This window comes from Giraffa tippelskirchi, chromosome 3 (genome assembly GCF_054371585.1).
Source record: "Giraffa tippelskirchi isolate mGirTip1 chromosome 3, T2T-mGirTip1v1.2.pri, whole genome shotgun sequence".
NCBI classification, from domain to species: Eukaryota; Metazoa; Chordata; class Mammalia; order Artiodactyla; family Giraffidae; genus Giraffa; species Giraffa tippelskirchi.
Genome location: NC_137277.1, coordinates 170,353,809 through 170,381,453, shown reverse-complemented (window position 1 = coordinate 170,381,453; position 27,645 = coordinate 170,353,809). Strand labels below are relative to the sequence as shown.

Below are 27,645 nucleotides of genomic sequence, written 5' to 3'. Positions count from 1 at the left end.
AGCCCACGACCAGCTCCTTGAGGCATGGTCCAGCTATTGTCACACTGTGATAAGTAGTCACAAAACACTTTTTGTATCTTAGTCTACTTGCCAGGTAAAGAGAGCTGAACAATTAACCAAAAATCAGCCACTAAAACCAAAGAAATAAATGGAAGTAGTTCTTTTTCATGTCTGTCAATAAAGGGCCCTAAGCAGATGCAGATTTATTTCTGAGTAAAGTCATTGAGAAAGATTTATGTGTGGTTCTTGTCACTGTTGTTATTGCATTTCCTGGCCAATGCTCACTTTTATTCATCATGCCACTTAGGGATGAGACCTGAAAAGATGATATGACGATGAAATGATACTGAAGATGACAGTAGGTTGTTCTTACAGACCAGTAACAGCAGAGGATATTTGCACTTGAAGCCTCTTCTCACAATGGGCACCAGGGGGCAGTGCTCATATTAAGAGATTTCTGCCTCAGGCAGGAAGTGAATCCATCTGCATAAGTGCCATGCCTCCATGAGGGGCACAGCCATTCTTGTGTGAAACCCTTCTCCTCACTTTACTTTCCAAACATCATTTATTCATTCATCCTTAATGAGGCTCAAACCTTTCAGTCTGTAAGAAACCACATCTAACTCTTCTGGCCAAATTAACTGCCCCCTCTCATCTTCCAGGCTTCTCTGGTGGCTCAGCTGGTAAAGAATCCGCCCGCAGTGCGGGAGACCTGGGTTCAATTCCTGGGTTGGGAAGATCCTCTGGAGAAGGGAATGACTACCCACTCCAGGATTCTGGCCTGGAGAATTCCATGGACAGGGGAGCCTGGCAGGCTACAGTCCATGAGGTCACAAAGGGTCGGACACGACTGAGCGATTTTCACTTCACTTCACTTCACTCTCATCTTTCATAGTACTTTGAATAAAACTTGACTTTAGGCTTTCTGTTGTATACAGTTGCGTACCTCTGGTAAGCCCCACCCATGGGTACCAACATCCCCAGCACCTGCTTTTGCCTCCTGTCTACCTGTTGCCAAATGCACATACTTTGAAAGATTGTCAAAACTACTATTACTTGTACTATTAACAACTAACTAGCAACTTTAAAGCTAATCATTTAAAAATGCTGATAAGATATCACTGCCCATAATAATCTTCGGCTTCCCACTGTTAACAGAAAGCAGCACTGAACCAGTTCAGCAGGTTAATTCCTTTAGTGCCAAATTAACACCCCACTTTCTAGTAATTGCTTTTCTTTTGAGGAATAGCTAGAACACTGTTCTGAAGCCCCTCTCCCCAAAGAGAAGACAGAGAGGCTGTGATGGGTACATGGACTCACCATTCCAACCCCTACATCCTACCCCACTCTTGGCAAAGATAACCCTCCAGATGTTGTAAATATGTTGAAATTCTGTTGGCCTCCTAGCTGGATTGGTGCTATTACTTTCCATGAGCTGTGGACAGGAAGTGCTTAAAACAAAACAGTTTAAATGTGGGATAGGCTGCTCTAAGATGTAAGTTTTTTGTTTTTTGCTTTTTTAAGTGGAGAAGGGGAAAGAAGGATTGCTAGGCAATGGGGATGAAGTTCAATTCTATCAGATTTGCTGTACTACATTGTGTCCGTAAGTGACAATCCTATACTACTGTGCACTGAAGCATCCATTAGAAGGGTAGATCTCATGTTGGCTGTTCTTATCAGAAAAAGGAAAGAGAAGGCAGAAGAGAGAAGAGTAATTAAGTAGGTTGTTTCTTTCCCTATTAAAGCATTTACCTTTTGGTCTTCCATACATGGAAAGCACAATTCCATTAATGACTGTAATAAACAGAATGCGTATTTTCAAACGCCAAGAGTTGCCCAGAGGTCATGATTCTTTCCTTGTGTTTTTAGAAACCAGATACACAAACCATTAGGAACTGCAGCAATGAGACTGAAGCATGACCTGTAAAGCTAGTTACTGTGTGTGTGTGTGTGTGTGTGTATGTGTGTGTATCTGTGTATCAGTTTCTTGGGGCCAGCTGTATTTTTGCGTAGAAGGTGTGTGATGTGAAAAGCCATATGCACTTACCCTTTGATAGTCTGTAGTTTTCTAATTTAAGGTCACTTGTCGATTTAACAATGACTGGATCAGTGCCTTGTAACACCAAGCAGGATGTGTTCTGAAGAACAATCAGAGGGAACCTGTTATATCACACATAATAAAGTTTTCAGTCTACTGCTGAGCTTTCCCAGGCACTTGGCATGCGGTAGAATAAGTTCTAATATTTACTGCTATGTATTGTCAGGTTGTAATTATCAGGTTGAAGACCTAGGAGAAGTTGCTTCTTTAGACTTAATTTTTCTCCTCTGAAATTTTGGACAGTGCACCAGATGGTGCTCATTTTAGGATAAAGAACCCATCCATTCTCTACATCTGCACCTCCTTTCTCACCCTGCAAATAGGTTCATCAATATCATTTTACTAAATTCCATATATATGCATTGTTTATCTCTTTGTGACTTCCTTCACTATGTATAACAGGCTCTTGATTCATCCTCCTCACTAGAACTAACTTGAATTCATCCTTTTTTATGGCTAAGTAATATTCCATTGTATATATGTACCACATCTTCTTTATCCATTCATCAGTCGGTGAGAGAGTGGGATAAATGGAAGAAGTAGCATCAACATACATACACTATCACCTGTAAGATGGATAGCTGGTGAGAAGTTTCTGTGTAACACAGGGAACCCAGTCTGGTGCTCTATGATGAGCTGGAGGTATAAGATAGGGGAGAGGAGGGAGGCCAGCGAGGGAAGGGAAGTATGTATAATTATGGTTGATTTGCGTTATTGTATGGCAGAAACCAACACAACATTGTAAAAATATATTTTAATTAAAAAAAAATAAAAATAAAAGAATCCATCCAAAAACACCATTGTGGTATTTATGGGTAAGCTTTTACTAATAGGACATTGTATTTTATTTGAGACTGACACCAGAATGTAATCCCCGAGGAGCAAGAGCTCTTGTCTCCACGTTCTCTGTCCTAGCCTCAGACAGTGCCTGGCACAGACTGACCTTTAGTAAATATTCATTAAATGGAGAAGATTTCTTCTTTTCCTTTCCTCCCACTCCCTTCTTTCCTTTCCTCTTTCCATGATTATTAAGAAGGAAAGGACGGAAGGAGGAGGGAAGGTTGACGTATTAACACCTCATTAAGCTGAACCTGCCCCCTGGGGTACCATGCAGAAGCAGCCTTGAAAGTTTGCACATGAAATTTCGTGCTCTGGGTGATATTTCAAGAGCAACACTTCTGTAAGAGAAAAAAGCACATTGCAGGATGTCAGCCGTCTTTTTTCCATCTAGAAATCACTTGGCAGAGGTTATTGATGACCCTTTGGTGAAGAGGAAGAAGTCAGTGAAGTGAGTGTCAGGGTGTTAAGAGTGGATGGGAGAAGGGGAAGGGAAAAAACGGGGCCTTTAGATGATGCTTTCCAGTTGTTTGCCTGGAACAGAAGGTGAGAGAGTTCAGGAGCCATAGAAATTTCAGGGTTGAAGAGATGTTTTTTTTGTTTGTTTGTATGATGTGTGGAAGAAGCTTTTATGCTGTTGAGGGGAAGGAGCCAGTGAAAGGGAGAGGAGTGATGGATGGAGCAAGATGCTGGAATTGATGAGTGCACAGAGATGGGTCCTTGCTTCTGACACTGAGGACGATGCAAGGAGGATGTGAGTAAATATTTACAAAGAACAACAATAATACAAAAAAAACACCAAGATGCTGAGCCAAGTAAAACCAGATGCTTCCGAGTGATTTTAGTAAGTTCATTTGCCACTTATTCATTCATATTCATTCATCTGCTCATGCTGACTCACAGACAAGCAGCAAGAGAAGCAAAATTTTAAGAAAATAGATGGAAAACGTATAACTCATGTAACACTTATTGGGAATTGGAAATAGATTGCCGTTTTTTTGTTTGTTTGTTTTTTTAGATTGCCATTTTTAAACCATCTATGTCTGGCTCAGGGCTTCCCTGGTGGCTCAATGGTAAAAACTCTGCTTGCAGTTCAGGAGATGCGGGCTCATTCCCAGGGTCGGGAAGATCCCACCGAGAAGGGAATGGCAACCCACTCCAGTATTCTTGCCTGGGAAATCCCATGGACAGAGGAGTCTGGCGGGCTACAGTACACAGGGTCCAAAGAGTCAGACACGACTGAGTGACTAAACATGCCCACACGATGACTGGCTCTTGGAATACCATGAGATTGCAAGAGATAAGAACTAGACCTGGGGGGTGGCACAAGGAATTGAAACAAAGAATCTCACAAGTCTCTGGGAGATCTGAGGGCATACACCTTCACAGATTTTGGAACCTACACTGGAAAAAAACACAGATGGGAGACAGCCAGAGAGACATGTGTTTGTTCCCTGGAATGCTATCCGTATCCCCAGCCCCACACACCCACATTGTGCTCCTCTTCTGGAGCCCGCTGGGTTCTCCACTCTCTTCTGGACACCAGTCTTCCCTCTGGGAATCTGTCTCCAGATCTAAAATCCTCTCCGTGGCTTTGGACCACATTGCATATCTGGTAATGACTCTCTTTCCAGATTCTACTCTGGTCCTCCTTGGCTTGCTGGGAGCTCTGGACTTCAGTTCCTGTGCTCACCATTCCTGAGATGAGCCCCCTGTGTCATCAAGCCTGGGTTTCACATATATTCCCAGCATGAGCTGTTCTCTGACTCTTGTCCTCCATCAGCCGTGCTTACGAGCTGGGCTTGTTGCCTATTGCACGTGCATGGCCGTGAAGAAGGAGGCAGCAAAGATTACTCTAAAGTCTGAGGAGCAATGGCACAGCCATTAAACCAACAGACAACTACTGTGTATAAAAGATAATCAACAAGGACCTACTGTATAGCACAGGGAACTCTACTCAACAATCTATAATAACGTATATGAAAAAGAATGGATATATGTATATGTATCACTGAATCACCTTGGACTGCAAGGAGATCCAATCAATCCATCCTAAAAGAGATCAATCCTGGGTGTTCATTGGAAGGTCTGATGTTGAAGCTGAAGCTCCAATACTTTGGCCACCTCATGCGAAGGGTTGAGTCATTGGAAAAGACCCTAATGCTGGGTAGGATTGGGGGCAGGAAGAGAAGGGGACGACAGAGGATGAGATGGTTGGATGGCATCACCAACTCGATGAACATGGGTTTGGGTAGACTCCGGGAGTTGGTGATGGACAGAGAGGCCTGGCGTGCTGCAATTCATGGGGTCGCAGAGAGTCGGACACGACTGAATGACTGAACTGAACTGAACTGAATCACCTTACTGTACACCTGAAACCAATGCAACTTTGTAAATCAATTATACTCCAATATAAAAGAAAAACTAAACAAAAATAAAAACACGCAGAACAGTACAGTTGCAAGTCAGAGCTGACTCAGAAACAAGGTACAAAGGCAACATTGAACTTGGCAGGGAGCAGAATATCTAAATGGAAATGTGGAAATAGACCTTCATGGTGGTGGAGTAGATTTTGAAATCAGAAGTAAGGATTTAGGGCTCCCAGGATAGAGGAAACCTAGTTCTCAAGAGGCCACATGAACACTGAGTTAAAACTCTTTCCTTTCCTTCCTCTGCCGCTAACCTCAGTCACCATGATTAGTGAAGCTTCAGATCTTGCTTCTATCCCTCCTCCATCTAATGTCTGGGGCTCCCATCCCATCCCAGCCTGGAATTTAATCTTCCTAGCCAACCACCTCCATGCAGAACCAAGTTCCAGAGCTGCTCAGCACTTCTTATCATCATGTTCAAATTAGATCCCTTGACCCTTAAGTCCTCCTCATGTTGCTAACATTTATTGACACCATTATACCAAATACCTGCCTAAATGATTTCACATGGATTACCTATTTTGATTTTTTTACCTTTGATTTTCATAGCAACAATGTGCTGTACTGTGCTTAGTTGCTCAGTCACGTCCAACTCTTTGTGACCCCCATGAACTATAGTCTGCCAGGCTCTTCTGTCCATAGGGATTCTCCAGGCAAGAATACTGGAGTGGGTTGCCATGCCCTCCTCCAGGGGATCTTCCCAACCCAGGAATCGAACCAGAGTTTCCTGCATTGCAGGCAGATTCTTTACCAGCTGAGCTACCAGAGAAGCCCCATAGCAACCACGCATGGTAGAAATTATTACCAAGGTGACCATGCATCCAATTTTGTCTCTGCATAGTCCCTATTTATGCCTAATATTCTGGTGTCATTATTAATAGCACCCTCTAAAAGGGTCCTGGTTTGGACCAGCAATTATATAATCATTGTAACTGTTAGCACACTTCCTTTCCTCAGTTTACAGATGACACCTAGAGAAGTCTCTTATCTATCATCACATCTCATCACATCGCTGAGCCGTGGCTGAGCCGGGACTTGGACTCTGACATCAGACCCCACAGAGACAGCCTGTAAACCACTGTTTTCTGATTCATGTTTGTGTGTGCATGTGTACTAAGTAGCTTCAGTCGTGTCCAACTCTTTGCAACCTCATAGACTCTAGCCCCTCCCAGGCAAGAATACTGTAGTGGGTTGCCATACCCTCCTCCAGGGGATCTTCCCAAATCAGAGATCAAACCCTCACCTCCTGCGGCTCCTGCATTGCAGGTGAATTCTTTCCTACTGAACCACCAGCAAAGCCCCTAATTCGTTTTTACTGATCCCTTAAGTTTTGATGGATGACTGGTCTTTAGGATATATTTTGCTGCTGATTTATTTCTAATATTCTGTGTCATACCAAGCAGCTTAGCCTTTCACCCCCTTTCCCCACAACTGGTGACCACCATGTCCCACTGCATCTGACCCTCAGATATAGGGTGAGCTTTTCCCACTTGGGATTGGAATGGAGAGGAGCAAGATGGGGTGCTTACTGGAAGCTGTAGGAGACTTAAGAGAAATTTATTTTTAGGGATGTAAGATGTGAACAATTTGGCTCAAAAGACCTGAGCAAGAATTTTATTGAAAGAGAAATGATTAAGCCAAGTAATGTCCCAGGCTTTTATTTTGGACAGCTTGCCCATTGACTCAAATTATCCCACAATCAATGACAATGAAGCAAATAGTATCAGTTACAATACTGTCTAAAAGGCCTAAGAACAGCTATGCTGTATACAAGTGCACCTCATCTAAACAGACTTGGTTTTTGTTAATATTGAATTTTGAAAGTCAGTAGTGGTCTTTTCATGCAAAATCAAGTTGATGGCCATGGGTGTGAGCAATGCATACTTAAAAACCTTCCATTGCACACAACACCTTTTTCTCAAAAAAAAAAAAAAAACCCCAAAGTAAAAAATGCATCCATGGTCACTTTCCACATCCTGAAAACAGTGAACTTACTAAGATTCACACAGTTAACCAGGTTTTCATCACCAATGTGCCAACATCCACTTCCTGTCATAACTGAAAGTAGCTTGCCAAGGGCCCTTCTGATCGCACACCATCTCATCCAGACTTTGTCACAGGTGTGTGGCTCTGCGTTTTTGTGGAAATAGGTAGAAATCTGAAACCATAGCTTAACATCAATAGCAGGTTGTGTGATCTTGTGGCACTGTTCAGAACACTTGTTGACATTTCACATATGTACTTTTACACAGATTATCTCACTTAATTTTCACAACAGTCCTCTGAGGTGATTCTGAAAGCAAAGAAGAGTTATGTGACTTGCTGAAGAGGACCAAGCTAGTAAGACCCAAACCTGACTTCCCAAACATTTGCCAAAGGTTGGCAGAGTCCTCCTTGTGTGTGTGTGCATGTGCTCAGTCCTGACTCTTTGTGACCGCATGGACTGTAGCCCGCCAGGTTCCTCTGTCCTTGGGATTCTCCAGGCAAGAATACTGGAGTGGTTTGCCATTTCCTCCTCCAGGGGAACTTCCCAATCCCTTCCCAGACAGGGATTGAACCCATGTCTCTTGCATCTCCTGCACTGGCAGAAGAATTCTTTACCACCACCCCATCTGGGAAGCCCAAGTCCTCCTTCCCCAGCACATACACTAGACAGTACAGAGGCTGTCTATAAGGTTAAACTTGCTTCTCAAGCTTCTATTCTCCTTAACTCCTTCAGAGATAGTCATAATATAAATTGCTAGGCTACTCCTTTCCAAATGAATTCGATATATTAAGTGAATTACAAAGTGATCTGAAATGCTGTGTCCTTGTTCTTAGATGTGTAGTGACTGTTGTTGTTTTTCAGTTGCTAAGTCATGTGCGACTCTTTGGGACCTCATGGACTGCAGCATGCCAGGCTTTCCTGTCCTTCCCTATCTCCCAAGGTTTGCTCAAGTTCATGTCCGTAGAGTCGGTGATGCTATCCAACCATCTCATCCTCTGTCTTCCCCTTCTCCTCTTGCCCTCACTCTTTCCCAGCGTCAGGGTCTTTACCAGCGAGTCGGCTCTTCGCATCAGGTGGCCAAAGTATTGGAGCTTCAGCTTCAGCATCAGTCCTTTCAATGAACATTCAGGGTTGATTTCTTTTAGGATTGACTGGCTTGCTCTCCTTGCAGTAGAGGGGACCCTCAAGAGTCTTCTCCAGCACCACAGTTAGAAAGCGTCAATTCTTTGGTGCTCTGCCTTCTTTATGGTCTAACTCTCACATCTGTACATGACTACTGGAAAAACCATAACTTTGACTATAGGCACCTTTGTTGACAAAATGATGTCTTTGCTTTTTAATATTCTGTCTAGGTTTCTCATAGCTTTTCTTTCAAGGAGCAAGCATCTTTTAATTTTATTGCATGCAGCCATGACTGCATGGCTGCAGTCACTATCTTGTGACTTGCAGTGATCTTGAAGTGCAAGAAAAGAAAATCTGTCACTGCCTCTACCTTCTCCCCATCTATTTGCCATGAAGTGATGGGATTGGATGCCATGACCTTACTTTTTTGAATGTTGAGTTTTAAGCCAGCCTTTCACTCTCCTCTTTGTGTAGTGATAGACTGCTTTAAAAGGCAAAATATGTTCATAGGAAATTCCTTCTCTCATCCCCTCACTTTGGGTGCAGATTAGATCTTTATTAAGATTTGCACTAAAATATTTGGCATTGCTTTTGAGGAATGGAATAGCATCATATCCTGATCACACTTATATTTCTAAAGACCTAGGGGCACTTGCAGTTGAATTTTGGGAAATTTCATCATGTACAGCCAGACTTACAGATTTTCAGAAGTAGAAGCTCACCAGTATGGAGGTTGGGATCTCAGCCCCAAGTTATCCAGCCACCCTGAGAAAAATCATTGGCACCGCAGCTTTGTCCTCTGGCAGCTTGACCACGTGCTGGCCTGCTTCCAGGTCCAAGAAGGCATAAATAGTCTAGGCTGATGGGAAACCTGCCACAAGTTGGTCGGGGCTTCTGTAGCCCCTCCCTCAGTGCAGAGCAGGGCTCCTGTGTCCTCCTTGGCTAGGAGTCAGAGTAGGCGAGGGGAAGAGAATTCAGTTCCCTGAAATCTGAGTCTTCCTCCTGTTCCTTTCTGCTCCTAATTAGAAAGCAGGATGACAATACTTTGCCTAAAGGGTAAACATGAACATCCTGTGTTCTGCCTTGCATTCTTCTCTTCTAAAATACTGAGAGCCCAGAGATTTCTTCTACCAGAGAAGATTTTCTGCTTCTCCATGACTGCTACCATCGCCCAGCAGGGAGAGACACGACTGCCTCACTGGGTGTGTAGCTGTCAACACTGAAAGTCCCTGAACAGAGCTTCTCTATTTATTGGGTCCTTACTCTGTCCAAGGAACAGTGTTAAGTGTGTTAAGTGCTTCATTTGGATTATCTCATTTACTCCTTTTCTTTTTTTTATTAATTTATTTATTTTAGTTGGAGGCTAATTACTTTACAATATTGTAGTGGTTTTTGCCATACATTGACATTTACTCCTTTTCATCCTATCAGGTGGGCTTCCCAGGTGGCACTAGTGGTAAAGAACCTGCCTTGCCAAGGCAGGAGACATAACAAATACAGGTTCGATCCGTGGGTCCAGTTGATTCCCTGGAGGAGGGTGTGGCAATCGACTCCAGTGTTCTGGCTTAGAGAATTCCATGGACAGAGGAGCCTCTTGGTGGTCTATGGTCCATAGGGTCGCAAAAAGTCAGACAGGACTAAAGTGACTTCGCACGCACGCACACATCTTATCAGGTAGGGATAAAAAACTATGATCACTCCCATTTCGCTGAAATGGAAGCAAAGTTCAAAAGGTTGTTTGCTTGGGGTCAGTAATCCAGGTAGTGACAAACTCAGGTGTATGGTACACCAAAATGATCATATCGTACCTCCGAAGAAAAACCAGCCAAGTCTTATTGTTACCATCTCATCAATCTGCTCCTGTTCCATAGGACATTGCTGTGTACACATTAGACCACATTGGAGTGATTATTCTGGCTACTAGGCTGAATCAGGATGGGGAGCAAGGAGGTCCTACTGGCTTTTGACTTGAGAAATGACTTGATCACCAAGAAAAAGGAAACGGGTTCAGTTGAACCTCCATCCACTCCCTCAATCCCAATATTTTTCTCTTCAGTCTCACTTGTTAGAGTGCTTACACCTGTTTTTCCACATTGCTTGTGATTCACTGTTGCCTTTTTAAAAATATTGGTGGGGGAATGAGAGAGATACCAACAACATCTCTTCCTATCTCTTCTCCACTCTAAAGCCCAGACATCTGTTATTGGACTTTGTGAATCTATAGATAGAGAAAGCTTTTAGATTCCAGACCTATAAGGAACCTGAGGTCATCTCTTCCCACTCTCTAACTTTGTTGTTGCTGTTGTTCAGTTGCTAACTTGTGTCTGACTCTTCCGAGACCCCATGGAGTGCAGCACACCAGGCTTCCCTGTCCCTCACCATCCCCCAGTTTGCCCAAGTTTATGTCCTTTGAATCGGTGATGCCTTTCAACCATCTCATCCTCTGTTGCCCCCTTCTCCTTCTACCTTCAATCTTTCCCGGCATCGGGGTCTTTTCTAATGAGTCGGCTGGTTGCATCAGGTGGCCAAAGTATTGGAGCTTCAACTTCAGCATCAGTCCTTCCAAAGAGTATTCAGGGTTGATTTCCTTTAAGATTGACTGATTTGATCTCCTTGCTTTCCAAGGGACTCTCAAGAGTCTTCTCCAGCACTACAGTTTGAAAGCATCAATTCTTAGGCATTCTGCCTTCTTTATTGTCCAGCTCTCACATCCGTACGTGACTGCTGGAAAGACCTCTAATTTTATGGACAAGCAAACTTAGATCCAGAGAGACAGAAGTAACAAGACCTGTCTGAAGTCTTAATTAGTGTCAGAGCCCAAACTCCATCCACTGCTGTTTCCATTACATCCCCCTGGGATGCGGGGAACCCAAGTCCTCCTGCAGAACTGCAGTAGCTTCATTTGTCTGTAGCAGAAACTGAAGATAATAGGAACACAAACTTGAAGAATCCACAGCCTGCAGTTTAGGGTTTAAAGAGAAGCTGCACATTTTCTTATCAAGTTAATCTTTTGAATATAGCCCTGCTCCTCCTACTCCTGTTGGGTTTAAACCTTGCTTTAAACCTTGTCCTCATTTCCTTTCAACAGCCTGAGCTGGGAGCTTTGTGCCAACCCTAGAATAATAATGTTGGGCTGTTCCCCTGAGTCCTGGCAAAGAATATGGAGTTGAGATTAGCTCAGGTTGATACTATCCTTTTCAGCTCTCAAATTGGTTTGGAAAGCACATTTGAAAATGACTTAAAAGACTGCCATTTTCATGTTTAGAAAGCAGTTCATGATTATTGTAAACGAGATTTAACTTGGAATGTTTAGGATGTGGGTGGCTAATTCCTGCCACAATTCAAAGGGAAAAGAAATGAACACAGAAAATAAAATAGAACAAGTACTGAAAGTACAGTTAATAGCTCATTGATCCAGCCACAGCTGAGAACATTTTTTACATAGCTAACTTTTGAAGATCACATAATTGACCCCATTTAGTCATAACCTTTTAAGAATTAAAAGCAGTCGCTGGTGGAAGTTTTATCTCGAATGTTTCACGGGTTTCTCTTCCTTCTAGAGCTGTCACTGCTGGATGTAACTTGACTTTTCTTGTTGCAGAGCATGGGCCCTAGGCACATGGACTTTAGTAGTTACAACACATAGGCTCAATAGCTGTGGCTCGCGGACCCTGGAGCACACAGGCTTCAGTCGTTGTGGCGCATGGGCTTAGTTGCCCCATGGCACGTGGAATCCTCCCAGACTATGAATGTCTTCTGCATTGGTAGGCAGATTCTTATCCACTGTACCACCAGGGAAGTCCTAGCTCTTTCTTTTGTCAGGGCTTGTACTTTTAAGTTAGTCAGACTCAAGCATGTACCCTGGGCTCATTGACTGGTGAAGAGGAGCTAAGGACATTTCCTGCTTCATCTCACTTTTGCCCTTGACAGTTCATTCTAGTGCCAAGGCTCTCTTGCTGGTGTGTTTATATGTGACTGTATTAGCATTGAACCTTGACTTACAGGTCTGTTACTTACCTTTTTTGGCTCTTTCTTGGAATAATGATAATAAACATAATAGTTTTATTCATAATACAGCTAAAAGAGTGATAAAATCTACCATTTATGCCAGTGTTCTATTCACAGCATGTCTTTTGTTATAATAACTCTGCAAAAGAGGGTGTCTCGGTTCCACTGTACCAGTTGAGGAAAATAAGGTTCAGAGGATTTGAACTCAGAATCACTTCCCAGGTACCAAGCTAGAATCACGCACCCTCATTCTTGCCCCAGGAATACAGTCCGCAGTCCCATTTGGTGGTGTGGGTCTTGGTTGGCTGGTTTAATTGCTGGGACCCCTGCAACCCTTTGAAGAAGTTAGAAGCTGTCAGCACCCCATCAGTTGCTTGAATCATGCACCCTAATCCTTGCCGCAGGAACACAGTCCACAGTCCCATTTGGTGGTGTGGGTCTTGGTTGGCTGGATTAATTGCTGGGATCCTTGAAACCCTTTGAAGAAGTTAGAAGGTGTCAGCATTCCATCCATCAGGAGGGACATCCTTCTAGTTCTAAGTGGCTGTGCCCTATTCCCACTGGCCCAGGGCAAGTCACAGGTATATTGCGTCTGGTCGGAGGCTTTTGCAAGCTTCCTTCAGCAAGGTCTTTGGAATCCTTTGTATGGTGGCTGTAAGTGGTGCAGGTATGAAAACCCCTTCTCTAATCCACTCCTGTAAGTGTCCCAGATTAATGAATTGGGTACTGTCTCTTTCTGGCCCTGCAGAAGTTGTTTCTGTTGCTTCCCAGGACTTGGCTGTGATCAGAATAGTTGAGGTTGCAAAGTAAGTGCCCTCTGGGTAAGTGAGGTATTATTATATTATTTTGAATGTGTTTACTCGTGGAAAAGGACTAGGAAGGGGTTGTGGAACTTGTCTCATGTTACCATGGGACCCGACTTCAAAGCTCAGAGGAGGCATGCCCATTCCTCCATCACCCAGGGAATCATGTGTCCCTCAGCAAGGAAGAGTCAGAGATTTTTTTTTTTTTTAAACCACTTGTAAAGGGGACAGGGAAAAAATAAACAATGTCTGAAATCCTTAGATCTTTTTTCTCTTCCAATAATAACTCACGTGTATTGAATCCTTACTTACCATATGTCTGGCACTGTGCCAAGCACTGACAGGGCATGTGGATCCTCATGAGTATCCATTCATTTAACAGAGAAGGAAACTGAGGCTTAAAACTTTCACTTTATGCCACAAAGGTAGCAAGTATCTCAACCGGGGATTTAAATTTGGCAGTCTACTTCCCAGGCTTTTGCCTAACTGCTACACTGTACTGCCTTCTACTAAGAATAAGAAAGATTGACTCTGACCAGAGAAGAATGAAGTCAAATGCAGAAGCCTGAGAAATGTAAGGTGTGATATTAATGAAACATTAACATTATCCATGTACTCTGCAAGAAGCTGCTGAGGAAGCCGCTTGAGAGAGCAATGCAGGAAAATTTTCTGAAGCACCTAAACATACTAAAGAGAAATCTGCTTTTAGCTGCACTGGTGCCAAAGGGAGGGAAATGAAGAAAAGAAGTGCTTGGCAACAGCACCTGGATTTTTTAAATGAAAGAACAGTGTGCCTGTTTCCAAAGTGATTAATTGTACAACTCAATAAATGTCAGCAAGTGGAAAAGAGGCCTGTAAAGGGGAGGCACTATAATTAAGTGAAAATGAAGAGATAGGAGCTGAAAGAAGAGAACTCTACAAATCACAAATGGGGGGAAAGAGGGCATGGTTGCTATCAAAATTGACCTAAGTCCCAAGCTCTTGAGTTGAAGTAGCACCAAGAGAGGCAAAGATGCAAGTTGATAAGGAATAACTGGGCCTCGGAAGAATCACTTTGCTGGGTTGTGTGTTCCACTTTTTTTTTTTTTTTAGCTAAGAAGGCATTGATCGGCTCCCTCCTATCCGTTTAATTGAATTTATATACCTGAGGGGACTTAAGCATCTGGAAACAGACAAGTTAAAAGATTCTTGCTAATCCCTGCCCTGGAAAATGGCCAAGTCCATGAACTGGTTTTACTCAGCTTGGGGTTAAATCCTCAGTTGCCTCTAATCTCTGAGAGTTCTCCCCCTTTAGGGTCACTTTCACTTGGTCACAATTGGTGAGCCTCTGGAAAACTCACAGAGAAGCCCAACAAGATTGAGACCTTGATGATGATAATAATGATAAGAGGAGTTTATTTTTACGCCATACTGATTGACTGATTCACTCCACAGCGCACTGAATTCCCATGGAAAGGCTGTGCTCCAACTTAAAGAAGTGGGTGCGAGTTTCAACCCTTGTCCTTGGTCTCCAGTTTCTTTCCGTCATAAAACTCTGTATAGAATAGCGCCGATGGTGAAGAAGGGGTAACGAAGTCTGGGAAGCAATTTCACTCCACCAGCTTCTGAGTCCTCACCAAATTCTCACGCTGGCCCAGAAAAGCGAATGGCTCGTTCCCTGTGAACAGCAGTGTGTTCAGGCTGTCAACTTCCCATGGTTTCGAGGGCAAGTGGTAGCAGGTTTTCTCTTGGAGCCACGTCCAGGTTCAAACAGTGTCCTAGGATGATGGTTTCATTCCTGTTGGACCCAAAGTAGCCTCTTTCCTGGGGGTATTTCAGTGTTAGCCAGTATCTTTGTATGTAAGGACAGATACTGCATCAAGGAATAACAAAGGAGCCAATCACGATTCCATATTCCCACTATATGCTTTCAGAGCCAGCTTGAATAGGTGAGTGGTTTCTGCCAATGAATGCTTCACACAGTAAATACATCTTTTTAAGAATTCTCTTGTCAAATTCATTACTTTCTAAATGTTGTAAGTGCCCATCAAAATGTAATTTAAATGGTCACCCAAAACATTCTGCTACCACTACTAGCTGCCTTCTGAAACTGTGATCCAAGGAAATGTCACAGACTTTTCTATAAAGGAAAAACCAGCTCTCAAAGGGGATGTTCCAAGGTTGCCTCCATACACCCTGCCATGTGACAAATAATATTTTTCTGGTATAAATCCACCTTTGGAAGATACAAGATGTACTTGGCACATATTTGGCTTTCAGAACCGGTTTTAAAAAGCCCATAACCTGTAGCCAGATCTGGCTTTGCCAGTTACTCACTGTGATTCTAGCAACAAGTCACTTAACTTCTCTGTGTCTTGGTTTCCTCAGCTGTAAAATGAGGATGATCAGATCATGACCTCATAATAGAGATGTAAATGGATCGATATGTGTAAATATTAAATAGAACTGTGCTTGGCACATAGCAAGTGCTATGAGATGGCTTACTTTATTGTAAATATTACTGTTGTTATTATTGTTCACTGAGCTAAAGCAAGTACAATTCCAGCTCTTACAGAAAGGGGATGACAGCCCTTGGAAATGAAATCCATCAGAACATATTTTCAGCTTGTTTGTGAGGAAGGAAACCCACAGGGTGCAGTAATAAGGACTGAGGTTCTGAACTGTGAGGTGTGGTCTGTCGGAGATGCTTCTTGTGGGGAGGAGACCGATCTTCCACTCTCCCCATCAGCAGAGGTAGCCTCACACTTGTTCAGTGATTGATGAGGTAGCTTCGTGGTAAAGAATCCACCTGCCAACACAGAAGAGGCAGGAGACTGGGGTTCAGTCCCTGGGTCAGGAAGATCCCCTGGAATAGGAGATAGCAACCCACTCCAGTATTCTTGCCTGGAAAATCCCTTGGACAGAGGAGCCTGATGGGCTGCTGTCCATGGGGTTGCAAAGAGTAGGAGACAACTGCGCACACACACACACACACACACACACACACACACACACACACACACACTGATCTCTCCTCCCACCAACATCCTAATAGGTGTTAAAGAATAATTTCCCTGTTACAGTGGATATGCTCGAGACTCAGAGAGGTCAAGCAACTTGACACAGTCAAGTTGACAAGTGTCAAGATGACACAGTGTATGGTTGGCAGAGCCTCAACTGAGCAGGAATCTGTCTGACTCTGCAGCTCATGGGAGCCTCTCTGCTGCCTTCTGCTGCTACCTCTTCCACCAGGCTGCCGCCTGGACTAGACTTGAACTGTGTTGTCCAGTCGGTACATTGCCAGTCCCTCTATGAATGAAAAGAAAAGTGAAAGTGAAGTCTCTCTGTCTTGTCCAGCTCTTTGGGACTCCGTGGACTGTAGCCTTCCAGGCTTCTCCATCCATGGGATTTTCCAGGCAAGAGTACTGGAGTGGGTTGCCATTTCCTTCTCTGGGGGATCTTCCCAACCCAGGGATCGAACCCGGGTCTCCCGCATTGCAGGCAGACCCCTTACCCTCTGAGCCACCAGGGAAGCCCTTGCCTCTATGAATAAGTCCACATATAAGGAGGGACCCGCTTAGTTTGGGTAGCCTGAGTACTCTGCCCTCTGGCTCCAGGAACAGGAAGAAGAGCCCTGGAGGCCCACTTCTTCATGTGGTCAGCCCCGTACCTGCTCCCAGGTTGACACGTGTGCCAGCTGCCATCTTTCTTCAGTGTAAGTGTGAGCCAGGCGGGCAGGCTACAGACACGCCCACCTCCCCTGGCCAAGGGGTGCTGACCCCTGTGCTACTTATTCTGGAAGCGTCTGCCCTTCTGCTGTTGTCACATGCTCCAAAGTTCTGTCTCCTGGGGTTGGTGGCAGAGTGGGTGTCAGTTAGCTACCTTCTCACACTGAGCACCTACTTCCCTGGAACTCTGACCTCCTCCAGGGCTCTATTGAGAACTGTGGCTCCTCTTTCTACCGTGACCTCCTGCCCCCAAAGTGCTTGCTCATCCTTCATTGTTAGTTATCGCTCAATGTGATCAGGTCCACTTTTCAACTTTCAGAGAAGCTTTCTGAAAACTCATCTGTTCAAAGATCCACCCCTCGACCCCCACTTTCTCACTGTAATGAATATATTCCCCTTTTATACTGCTTTGTTGTAATTTCACTTGGATTTTGGGAAGGAGGAAAGGAAATACATGTATTCATTTCTTAATTATGATATTTACATCTGAGCTCATGTTGGTTTTCTAAGATAACCTCTTGTTATCAGCAATAGCATTCCGTGCACATTTAATGTTTGAAGGCCAAATTAGTGATTCATTTTATTAATACTTCAAAGAAACTAGCAGACACCTTCAGGGAATTGATTCTTCCTTTTAAAATATTTCCTGTGTATCAACATCTATGCCAAACATGAGGGAAAACGGGACCTTATCTCTGTGGGTTGATCTGTCTCCTCCCCCACTTTGCCACATCCCTAGCTTAATTTCCTCTTTCAAACATCTCAGAACCCAATCCTTTTCCTGCAATTTTGAATTTGCGTGTTTGAAATTTTTCATAAGAAAACATTGGACTATATGTCCAGCTGTCATTCTCTGGTTTTCATCCTTCCAGCCTCTTTTCCATTGGATAACTGTGGTTGTGTATTGAATTCCCAAGAAACTAATTCTTGGAGGTTCCCTTTCATTGATGATGGAAGTTAGAAGAGAGAGAGAGAATTTTGAGACTCCCATCAGTAACAGCAGTCCATCAATAATAGGGCTGAATTCCTCAGAGGCAGTTCAGGGATCAATGAACACAGGACTCTAATAGCCAGAAGGCATATCATTTATTTCCCCAAAGACTTTGGCATCTGCCAGATCATCTGACTCCAGAAGCCACCCCAGAGGTTAGCCAGCCTTAGGGAGAGATGGCTAGAAAGGAGTTTGCGATGCAAACTTCCTCTTTCCTGCCAAGCCCATGCTGTGCAACTTAGGGCTCCACCTTCCCTTATTTGTAGCCTGCAGGAGCTGCTGGAATGTTTAAGCACCTCCAGTCAGTGCCTTGCTGTATTCGAGTTCTTCGGCCCGAGCAGATGACCAGAACCTGAAGGAATGGCTGGAGGGTGATAGGTCATGGGGTATGGGAGTGGGTGGGCGAGGGTGGGCACTGACATCCAGGGAGCGCCGAGGAGCAATCAGATCTGAAAAGGCACATTCATAATCATGGAAGCCCATTCCATATTTTGTCTCTGGTGGGACACCACTTATATATATATTCAATATGCAAGCCAGGCGGGCTAAATTGTAGCCTCTCTTCAGTAAATGCCCTAATTGTTTAGAGTTAAAAAAAAAAAAAAATGGTTTAGATTAGCACCCGGGCACTCTGACAAAGGTCCAGAGGGACTTAAGGGACTTGCCAGCATCATTAGCATTTTTTTCTTCTTTTTCCAGCCGCACTAAAATATGTTTGCTCAAAACAGAGGGAGATGAAAAACTACTGGCAGCCAGTACCTCTTAAAAGAAAAAAAATATTTTACTCCTCTGGCAAACATACCAATTAAAACGAAGCTGTGTTGTGACAGATTACAGAGCAATTAATGCCTAATTGAGCCTTCTGCTAGATGCTTCTGTGAAAGCCCCTTTACTGGGGCCTGAAGTGGCCACACCTTAGAGGAAAAGAAACCTCCAAACTTCCTGTAACACCCTCTGCGCTGAGGGGCCCAGAGACCAAAGAAAACATTTTTGCTTTGAATCTCCGAGAGTTATACTGACAGGATTAGCTTGACAGAAAGATCTTGACATTGTAAATCCTACTGGGGATTTCATAGTTTCCTCATTTGTAAGCAAAATCTATTTTCCACGAGATATTTTTAGTGCAAGCATCCCTGTTGTCTTATTTCTTGCAGTATACCATTAGATCTTGAGGCCAGGCCAAGCCAGTCACGTGACTCCTAAGCATCTCTCAGTTCCCTCCTAAGTGACTAGTCTCTCAGGAGTCAGGGAATACTAGACTCTTAACTGCCAGAGAGACCTTAAAGTCCTTCCTGAAGCCTTGCATGCTTATTGATAGGATGTGAAAATGCTTTACAGCTGCTCTTTTTTTTTTTTTTTCTGAGAGGTCAGCTCGGCAAAGCTCGCTGTCTGACCTCAGTAAACAGAGATATTTTCAGCCATGCAAGCCGCCTATGTAAATATAAAAATGTATCAGGCTGCAGAACTGCATGTGTGGGAACAGAACAACCGAGCTATTGAAAGAAAATCACAGGGGGAACACTAGTGTCACTCACACGGCTTTGGTTAACGTGTGCATACTGTGGCTAAATCGTTTTGATTCAGCGGACTCCCCATTTTAAATGAGCCTATTTCATTTCTGGAACTTACGAGCTGTGATAAGCAGAACCCCAATCACTTAGTGAGGTGTCTAGTAAAATTTCCTTCTGGAAGTTTTTACATTAAAAAGATAACAATCACTTTCACTCTTTATATGACACTCTTCTGCCTTGGAAAAAACATGCGAATGTGAAGTCAGTTTTTCAGTTGTTTAATGTGAAAAGGAGTGATTTGTTTGAGTGTCTGAGAGGGAAAGATATCTTTAATCAGACCTCCAAAATGGGAATTGAAGAGAATCACTGTAATGAACAGGAAACATGCTCTTGAGATGAATTGAGAAATGCTCTCTGGGCAAAATGCTCTAATATTCCTGAGTGTGTTCAGTTTCAGTGGATCAAATCTTTCCCATCTCTGCATCCAAGCTATTTGGCGGTGATCAGATGATCAGAGCTCAAGGAAGTGATTGGAGAGTGAGCTGGCTGCAGCTGCGATGTAGGCTGTTTTCAGGGACAAGGAGCCACTGTTTTTCAAACATAGCATCCACATAGAAGTTATTTTCTGGGCTCCAGGATGCAGCGATGGGCTGCACTGCCAGCATTGTTCTGCTTCAAGCTTTTCGTTCTGTGGTCCAGAGGAGCTGTCCACACATTTGTAGACGACGCCAAGAGGAACCATCCCACGAAATTTTGCCTCTGGAAATTGACGATGAAATGAGTAGACCCAGAACCCTCATCATAATGGTATGGTATCTGTGGCGAAACAGCCTCAGTTGATGAAGCTGTGATTATAGAAATGAGGCTGTCATTTGGGATTCGGGTTTTCAGCTTTAGATAAAGAAATGTGTGACCAAGAGTTTACTACTGTGCTGTACTGTTGGGGGAAGATCTTTTCAGAATGATTTCATATATTATTCATAGAACTGGTTTTCTTTCTCTTATATCTGTCTTGAAAATGTGCAGTTTGGCGGTCTGTTAGAAACTCTCTTCTGCCTAATATTTTGTGTTGCTGTTATTAACTTTTGTGCAGAAATTTTTGAAGCCTGGTTCAATTAAGTGGATTTTATGTTGTGACTCTAATTTGAAAGTAGAGCCCCAAATAGGTATTTTTATATCACATGTGACTCATCCAGTTGTGTTGGCAGTTAGATCTCTAACTTCAAAGCATTTGAGGCTTTCATTTCTGGCGCTACAAGGGAAATGCCTTTCCAAAATACTTAACTTAGGCATCAAATCAGAATGAAGTTTTTGAAAATTTTGTGGAATGCATGATGTTTTCATTAGAAAGCTGTTTCTTGCCACTTGACAAATGACATTTTTGTCTGTGCTTTAACGATTATAGTGTTAATTCCTTCACATGTATCTAGTTGATCAGCTAGAAAAAAGTGGAGGGTAGACTCTTTCCTGACCTTAGGTTCAGGGAAAGATCTGCTTAGTCACTGAAATCCTGTCTTAGGATGGAAGTGGTGTGCTTAAGTTTCCAAAATTGAGGAGGCATTGAAGTCTTCATGGTTTCAGCACAATTGACTTTTTTCTCTTAGATTTCAATGTTCGGATATCAAGGATGCAGTAAATAATGAATGATAAATACCTGTTACACTAGAAGTTTTTAAATGAAAGTCGTTTGGCTTGAGCTGTGCGTCTGAGTGACAGAATAGTAAGCTGTAACATTCTAGGCCAATCTCTCCAACAAATCAATATTTGATTTTCAAAAGGCAATACTGTCCTTCAACTATTGGGCTATGATGATCTCTTGGAGGGAATACTTAGTGGGAATGTTTTCATTCTCTCATTATTCCCATGCTGTGCTGTGCTAAGTTGCCTCAGTTGTGTCCTACTCTTTGCGACCCCGTGGACTGTAGCCTGCTAGGCTCCTCTGTCCATGGGATTCTCCAGGCAAGAATACTGGCATGTGTTGCCATTCCCTTCTCCAGGGGACCTTCCCAACCCAGGGATCAAATCTGTGTCTCTTACGCTTCTGCACTGGCAGGCGGGTTCTTTACCACTCTTGCCACCACACATTCTATAGCTATGTATTACTCCTGCCACCTAAGTCTTGAAAACATTTTTTCCTAATTTTACTAAATTTTTACAACTAGAAATTTGCCCCCAAAATCATATTTCAAAGTAATTGAGAAATAAAAAGTAATAATTCACCTAATAACAGTGCCCTGTTTTTTCAAAGATCCTGTTATTCATATGATACTTTTATGGACAGTAGGTGAGGTGATGATGATTTATTGATGAGGAAAACAAAGTTTAGAAAGATGAAATACCTTGGTTATATCACACGGCTGCCAAATACCAGAGCCTCAAGTCACACTTAGATCAATAATTCCAAAAGCCAATATACTTTTTCACTGTGTTCATATTTCTAAGGAAATAATGATAAAACAGATAGAAGTGAATTTTTATGAGAAGTCTGATGGACATGTTGGACCACTCAGAGTAAAATATGCTCATACAAAGTTATTTTGCATCTTGAAAGTTTCCAGTGGGCCACTTGAAAGTTCACACATTACCCAATTGGGCCAACCACTGTTCTGGCACTTGGAATCCATCAATGAACAAACCCATCAAAGATCACTGCCCTAAGTTGCAGTGTTTTACAGTGATAGTATATTTTGCAGATCTCTTTATGGAATTACTATATTAGGGTTGTGAAGCTTAGTGTTCTAATTTAAGTCAATGAAACTATTCCCTATCTTCCAAGATGGTGGTTTGAAAACTTTAATGAACTTCACAATCACCTAGGAGTTCTTGTATATACAAATCCTTGTGCTCCTGGCCCCAGTGACTCTACATAAGAAGATCTAGAGTGGAATCAAGGATCCTTTGCTGTTAATGAACTTCCCACCCCCAACCCAACTCTGGTTATTCTCAGGTTCTGATGGAGTAACAGAGTGGATGACATACTGAGACACATCACTCTGGAAACTGAATCTAAACCCTCCACCTGGCGTCCTCCTTTAAACCTGATATGCTAATTGTCATCTAACTCTCACTACAACCTTCTGAAAGTGGTGAAAGTGTTAGTTACTCAGTCGTGTCTGACTCTTTGCGATCCCATGTACTATAGACCGCCAGGCTCCTCTGTTCATGAAATTCTCCAGGCAAGAATACTGGAGTGGGTTGCCATTACCTTCTCCAGGGATCTTCCCAACCCAGGGACTGAGCCCAAGTCTCCTGCATTGCAGGCAGATTCTTTACCATCTGAGCCACCAAGGAAGCTCAGCAAACTGATTTTTTAAATTCTCTTACTTTCCCATCAACCATTAGTCACCAAATTTTGTATGTTGATTGTGTGTGTATCTGTGTGTGTGTAAGATCACAGACTCTGGAGCCAGAGATTTTAGGTTGGAATCCTAACTTCATTCCTTATTGGCTATGTGACCTTCTGCACACTTTTTAGCAACTCTGGGTCTCTTTTCCTCATCTGTAAGACGGAGGTAATAGTTCCCTCAGCCCAGAGCTGTTGTGAGGGTTTAATGAAGTAAAGGGTGTGTTAAGTGCTTCGAATTATATCTAGATGTATTAGTAAGATTATTAATAAGTAGGATCTAGGACTCCCTAACTGAAAAAGTGACATTTGCAGAAAAGACCTGAAGGAGGTGACAAGTGAGTCAGGCCACCCTCAGTGGGGAAGTCGCTCAGGCAGAAGGACCAGCCAGGGTGAAAGTCCCTGATATGGGAAGAAGCTTGGGGTGTTTGAGGACCAGTGAGGAAGTCACTGTGACTGAGTAAGCCAAGGAGAATGTAGTAGAAGAATGTTGTGGAGGTAATGGGGGACAGATCATGTGAGGCTTAGCAGGCCGTGATGAAGACTTGGGCTTTTTCCAAAAGTGAGAAGGGAAACCACTGGAGGGGCAGGCACAGAAGAGCATGGGCTGGGGAGCCAGAATGTCAAGGGTGGAGTCCTGTCTCTGCTGTTCATTAGCTGTGTGATCTTAACTTGTCCTTCCTGGGCCTCATTCCTCACTGATGAAACACAGAGAGTCATGGTGCCTACCCTGTAAGGTTATTGTGAGAATTCAGTTAATATTTGCAAAGAGGTTGTGCTTGGTGGGTAATAAGTGCTATATTAATGATCAGTTCAGTTCAGTTCAGTCGCTCAGTCATGTCCGACTCTTTGCGACCCCATGAACTGCAGCACACCAGGCCTCCCTGTCCATCACCAACTCCCTGAGTCCACCCAAACCCATGTCCATCGAGTCAGTGATGCCATCCAACCATCTCATCCTCTGTCGTCCCTTTCTCCTCCTGCCCTCAATCTTTCCCAGCATCAGGATCTTTTCAAATGAGTTAGCTCTTTGCATCAGGTGGCCAAAGTATTGGAGTTTCAGCTTCAACATCAGTCCTTCCAATGAACACCCAGGACTGATCTCCTTTAGGATGGACTGGTTGGATCTCCTTGCAGTCCAAGGGACTCTCAAGAGTCTTCTCCAACACCACAGTTCAAAAGCATCAATTCTTTGGCACTCAGCTTTCTTTACAGTCCAACTCTCACATCCATACATGACCACTGGAAAAACCATAGCCTTGACTAGATGGACCTTTGTTGGCAAAGTAATGTCTCTGCTTTTTAATATGCTGTCCAGGTTGGTCATAACTTTCCTTCCAAGGAGTAAGCGTCTTTTAATTTCATGGCTGCAATCACCATCTGCAGTGATCTTGGAGCCCAGAAAAATAAAGTCAGCCACTGTTTCCACTGTTTCCCCATCTATTTGCCATGAAGTGATGGGACCAGATGCCATGATCTTAGTTTTCTGAATGTTGAGCTTTAAGCCAACTTTTTCACTCTCCTCTTTCACTTTCATCAAGAGGCTCTTTAGTTCCTCTTCACTTTATGCCATAAGGATGGTGTCATCTGCATATCTGAGGTTATTGATATTTCTCCCAGCAATCTTGATTCCAGCTTGTGTTTCTTCCAGCCCAGCGTTTCTCATGATGTACTCTGCATATAAGTTAAATAAGCAGAGTGACAATATACAGCCTTGACGTACTCCTTTTCCTATTTGGAACCCGTCTGTTGTTCCATGTCCAGTTCTAACTGTTAAGCTTGTTAATTTGAATGGCCTTGGGCAGGGCAGTGACAGGATCTATGGTTGCCAAGGGTCCAGGGTAGAAGCAGAAAAAGAAAAAAGTCGCTCAGTCATGTCCAACTCTTTGCAACCCAATGGACTATACAGTCCATGGAATTCTCCAGGCCAGAATATTGGAGTGGGTAGCCTATGTCTTCTCCAGGGGATCTTCCCGACCCAGGGATCAAACCGGAATCTCCTGCATTGCAGGTGGATTCTTTACCAACCGAGCTATCAGGGGTAGAAGCAGGGAGACCATTAATCAAGAAGCTATTGCAATGATCCCCGCAACAGACCTGGATAGTACTTGTTGAGATTGTGACAAGTGGCTGGATTTGAATATATTTTAATAATAGGGCCAGTAGGATTTGCTTACAAATTGAACACAACAAGTGAGGGAAAGAGAGGAATGAGGGATGAATATATGGTATTTTAGGGTTTTTTGTTGTTGTTTTGTTTTTTGGCCTGAATAGCCAGAAGACTGAGTTTCCATTCAAAAGGGAAAGCCTGCAGGAGAAGATTTGGCAAGTGAATCTAAGTTCGCTGTAAGACATGTTGGGTTTGAAATACCTGTGAGGTCTATACATGGAGATTTCAAATAGAAGATTGGATATATAGGCCAGAGTCCCAAGGAAGAGTGTACAAAGAAGATATAATGCCTGGCACAGTGTAAATACCAATTAATGACTGATGAATGAATCAAGTATCTCTCTACTAATTTTCTATAATACTTATAGTGTGTCAATCCATTTGTAGTTAATTGTATCTTTACCTACTTCATTGAACTTTTAATTACTTACTTACTTTTCTATTCATATTTTTATCTCACTGGTAGATGGAAAACCCCATGTAGGCAGGAACTAAGCTGACTTTATGCCCTAATGCTACCCAGTACAATTGTTTTTATAAACTAAAACTTGATATCATTGATGATTTGAAATTTGTAAACAATTGACCCCCATATGAAAAGCTCAGTTGATAAAAGCTGCCTTCTTAACTCTTCATGAAGTGTCCAGGAATAAGTTAAGAATGAAGACAGCTACTACAATAAATACAAGGGTTTGAATGTTCTTCAAAAGACTCTGGCACTCAAGTCACCATTAAATCGAAGAATCTCATTACTGAGTCCAAGTCCTGAGTCTTCATGGAGAGATCAGCTTTGGGCTAGCACTGATTATGGTTTGGCTGCAGAGTCCAAAATGAAGAGCCTGGTAAACATCAAAGTAAATCATTGTAGGCCCTCAGCCTTTGCAAGGAACACATAAATCTGAACAGCTGAGACTATTACAATGGCCTGTTAAAATGCATTCAAGTTTAACTGGGCAAAATGAGGAAATTCCTTCAAAACTCTACTTTACCTCTTCAAAAATTTTTGCTCTGATGGGAGAATGAACAGAAACCCTGTCATGAATTATTTTTTTTTACATCCTTTATAGCATATTTTGTTGAAGGCCTCAGACACTAATTTAATTTATGGAGATCTGCAATTTTCTGGGAAATGTCTATAATTTCTGATGTAATTCACTAATCACCAGCCCTGGAAGTTGACTTCCCCTCTTAAGACCTATTTCCTCTCCTTCCCAACCCCCAAAGAATATTTATCTGTTTATACGGCACAGGATAGGGATAAAATAGGAGAGCAGGAAGCAAGTGCTAGCCAGGCTCCTGGTCTCTCACTATATGACCAACTCCCGTGCACAATTCTAGGGTCTAAACTCGAAAGTGAAACATGTTTTAAAATCCATGAACATTTTGGGGTGTCTCTGACATACTAGAAACCATAAAATTTAAATTTGTGAATGACAATCTAGTGTATGTAACATGCCAAACATGGCTTCAACTTTAATTTTTATTGAAGACAGGAAAATATAGTCTAACGTGGTGAGTCAGGAAGGTGAACTTTCTTCTGTGAGTCAGGGAGGAGCACTTACAGGATAAGCATTTCAGAGCCTGGGAACTTCAGGTGCTCTCCAGACCTGCATTACAAGTCACCCTTTTGTGGCTACCAGGTCCAGGGTTCTGAGGAACTGTAGGTTATAGGTCAAATCCTGTCCACAGTCTTTTTTTGTATACCCTGTTAACTAAGACTGGTTTCCACAACTTTCAAATTTTATAAAACAAAAAAGGAAGAAAAAGAAAAAGACTATGTAACAGAGACCATATATGGCCCACAAAGCTTCAAGTATTTACAGTCTGGCCTTTTATAGGAAACGTTTGCTGACCTTACTCTGGTGAATGATATGGGCTCAACCAAAAGGGAAACTTCTTCTTTTTTTCTTTGTTTTTTTTAACTTATTTGATTTCCACAATGTACTTTCTCTCTGCTTGTGTGTGTATGTTAGTCGCTCAGTCGTGTCCAACTCTTTGCGATCCCATGGACTGTAGCCCACCAGGCTCCTCTGTCCATGGAATTCTCCAGGCAAGAATACTGGAGCGAGTAGTCATTCTCTCCTCTGGGGGATCTTCCCAACCCAGGGACTAAACCCACATCTCCTGCATTGGCAGGCAGATTCTTTACCCTCTAAGCCACTAGGGAAACCCTGCTCTTGGCCTTCCTTGATGCGAAGGAACTTAGGTTTTTCCTGGGCACCTTTTGTTCACCCAAGGGTCTGAGAACTGTTGCAGTTCAATGATGAAGCTTTAGATTTGGAGTCAGAAGCCCTGTGCCTGAGTCTCAAGCCTGTCACTTAAAAGCCCATGTGATCCAGACCTGATGATTTATCTGTCTGGGTTTCTGAAATGGTGACTACTATCTATTCTGTCTGTTGGAAGCACCAGAGTGTTTATTTTTATGGAATCACTTTGTAAATTAGTGGGCATTATACAAGAACAAAGTCTTGCAGATAGGGGGCTAACTTACAGTGTCAGAGATCCATTGTAGGTCACTGTCCCAGTGAAAGTTCATTATCCATTGAGTGACTCTTCTGTGATACAAGGACACAGCTTACATTAGGGTTTTACTGTATTTGCTCCATCTCTACCCCAAAAGGCTGGAACAGTGAGTGTGG

General features: G+C 43.0%; 1 protein-coding gene across 5 annotated transcripts in view; it reads left to right on the top strand.

Moving 5' to 3' along the window:
- The window catches only part of DOCK10 (dedicator of cytokinesis 10), a 305,040-nt gene that overhangs the window by 47,098 nt on the left and 230,297 nt on the right, over window positions 1-27,645 (top strand). For 3 of the 5 annotated variants that reach the window (XM_081579662.1, XM_081579667.1, XM_081579660.1), the window contains exon 1: window positions 19,327-20,300. The exons of the other annotated variants lie outside the window; for them this stretch is intronic. In XM_081579662.1, the coding sequence (XP_081435788.1) occupies window positions 20,139-20,300 (162 nt within the window). In that variant the 5' untranslated portion in view covers window positions 19,327-20,138. Of the gene's footprint in view, window positions 1-19,326; window positions 20,301-27,645 lie in introns of those variants that run through there. 5 annotated transcript variants of the gene reach the window in all.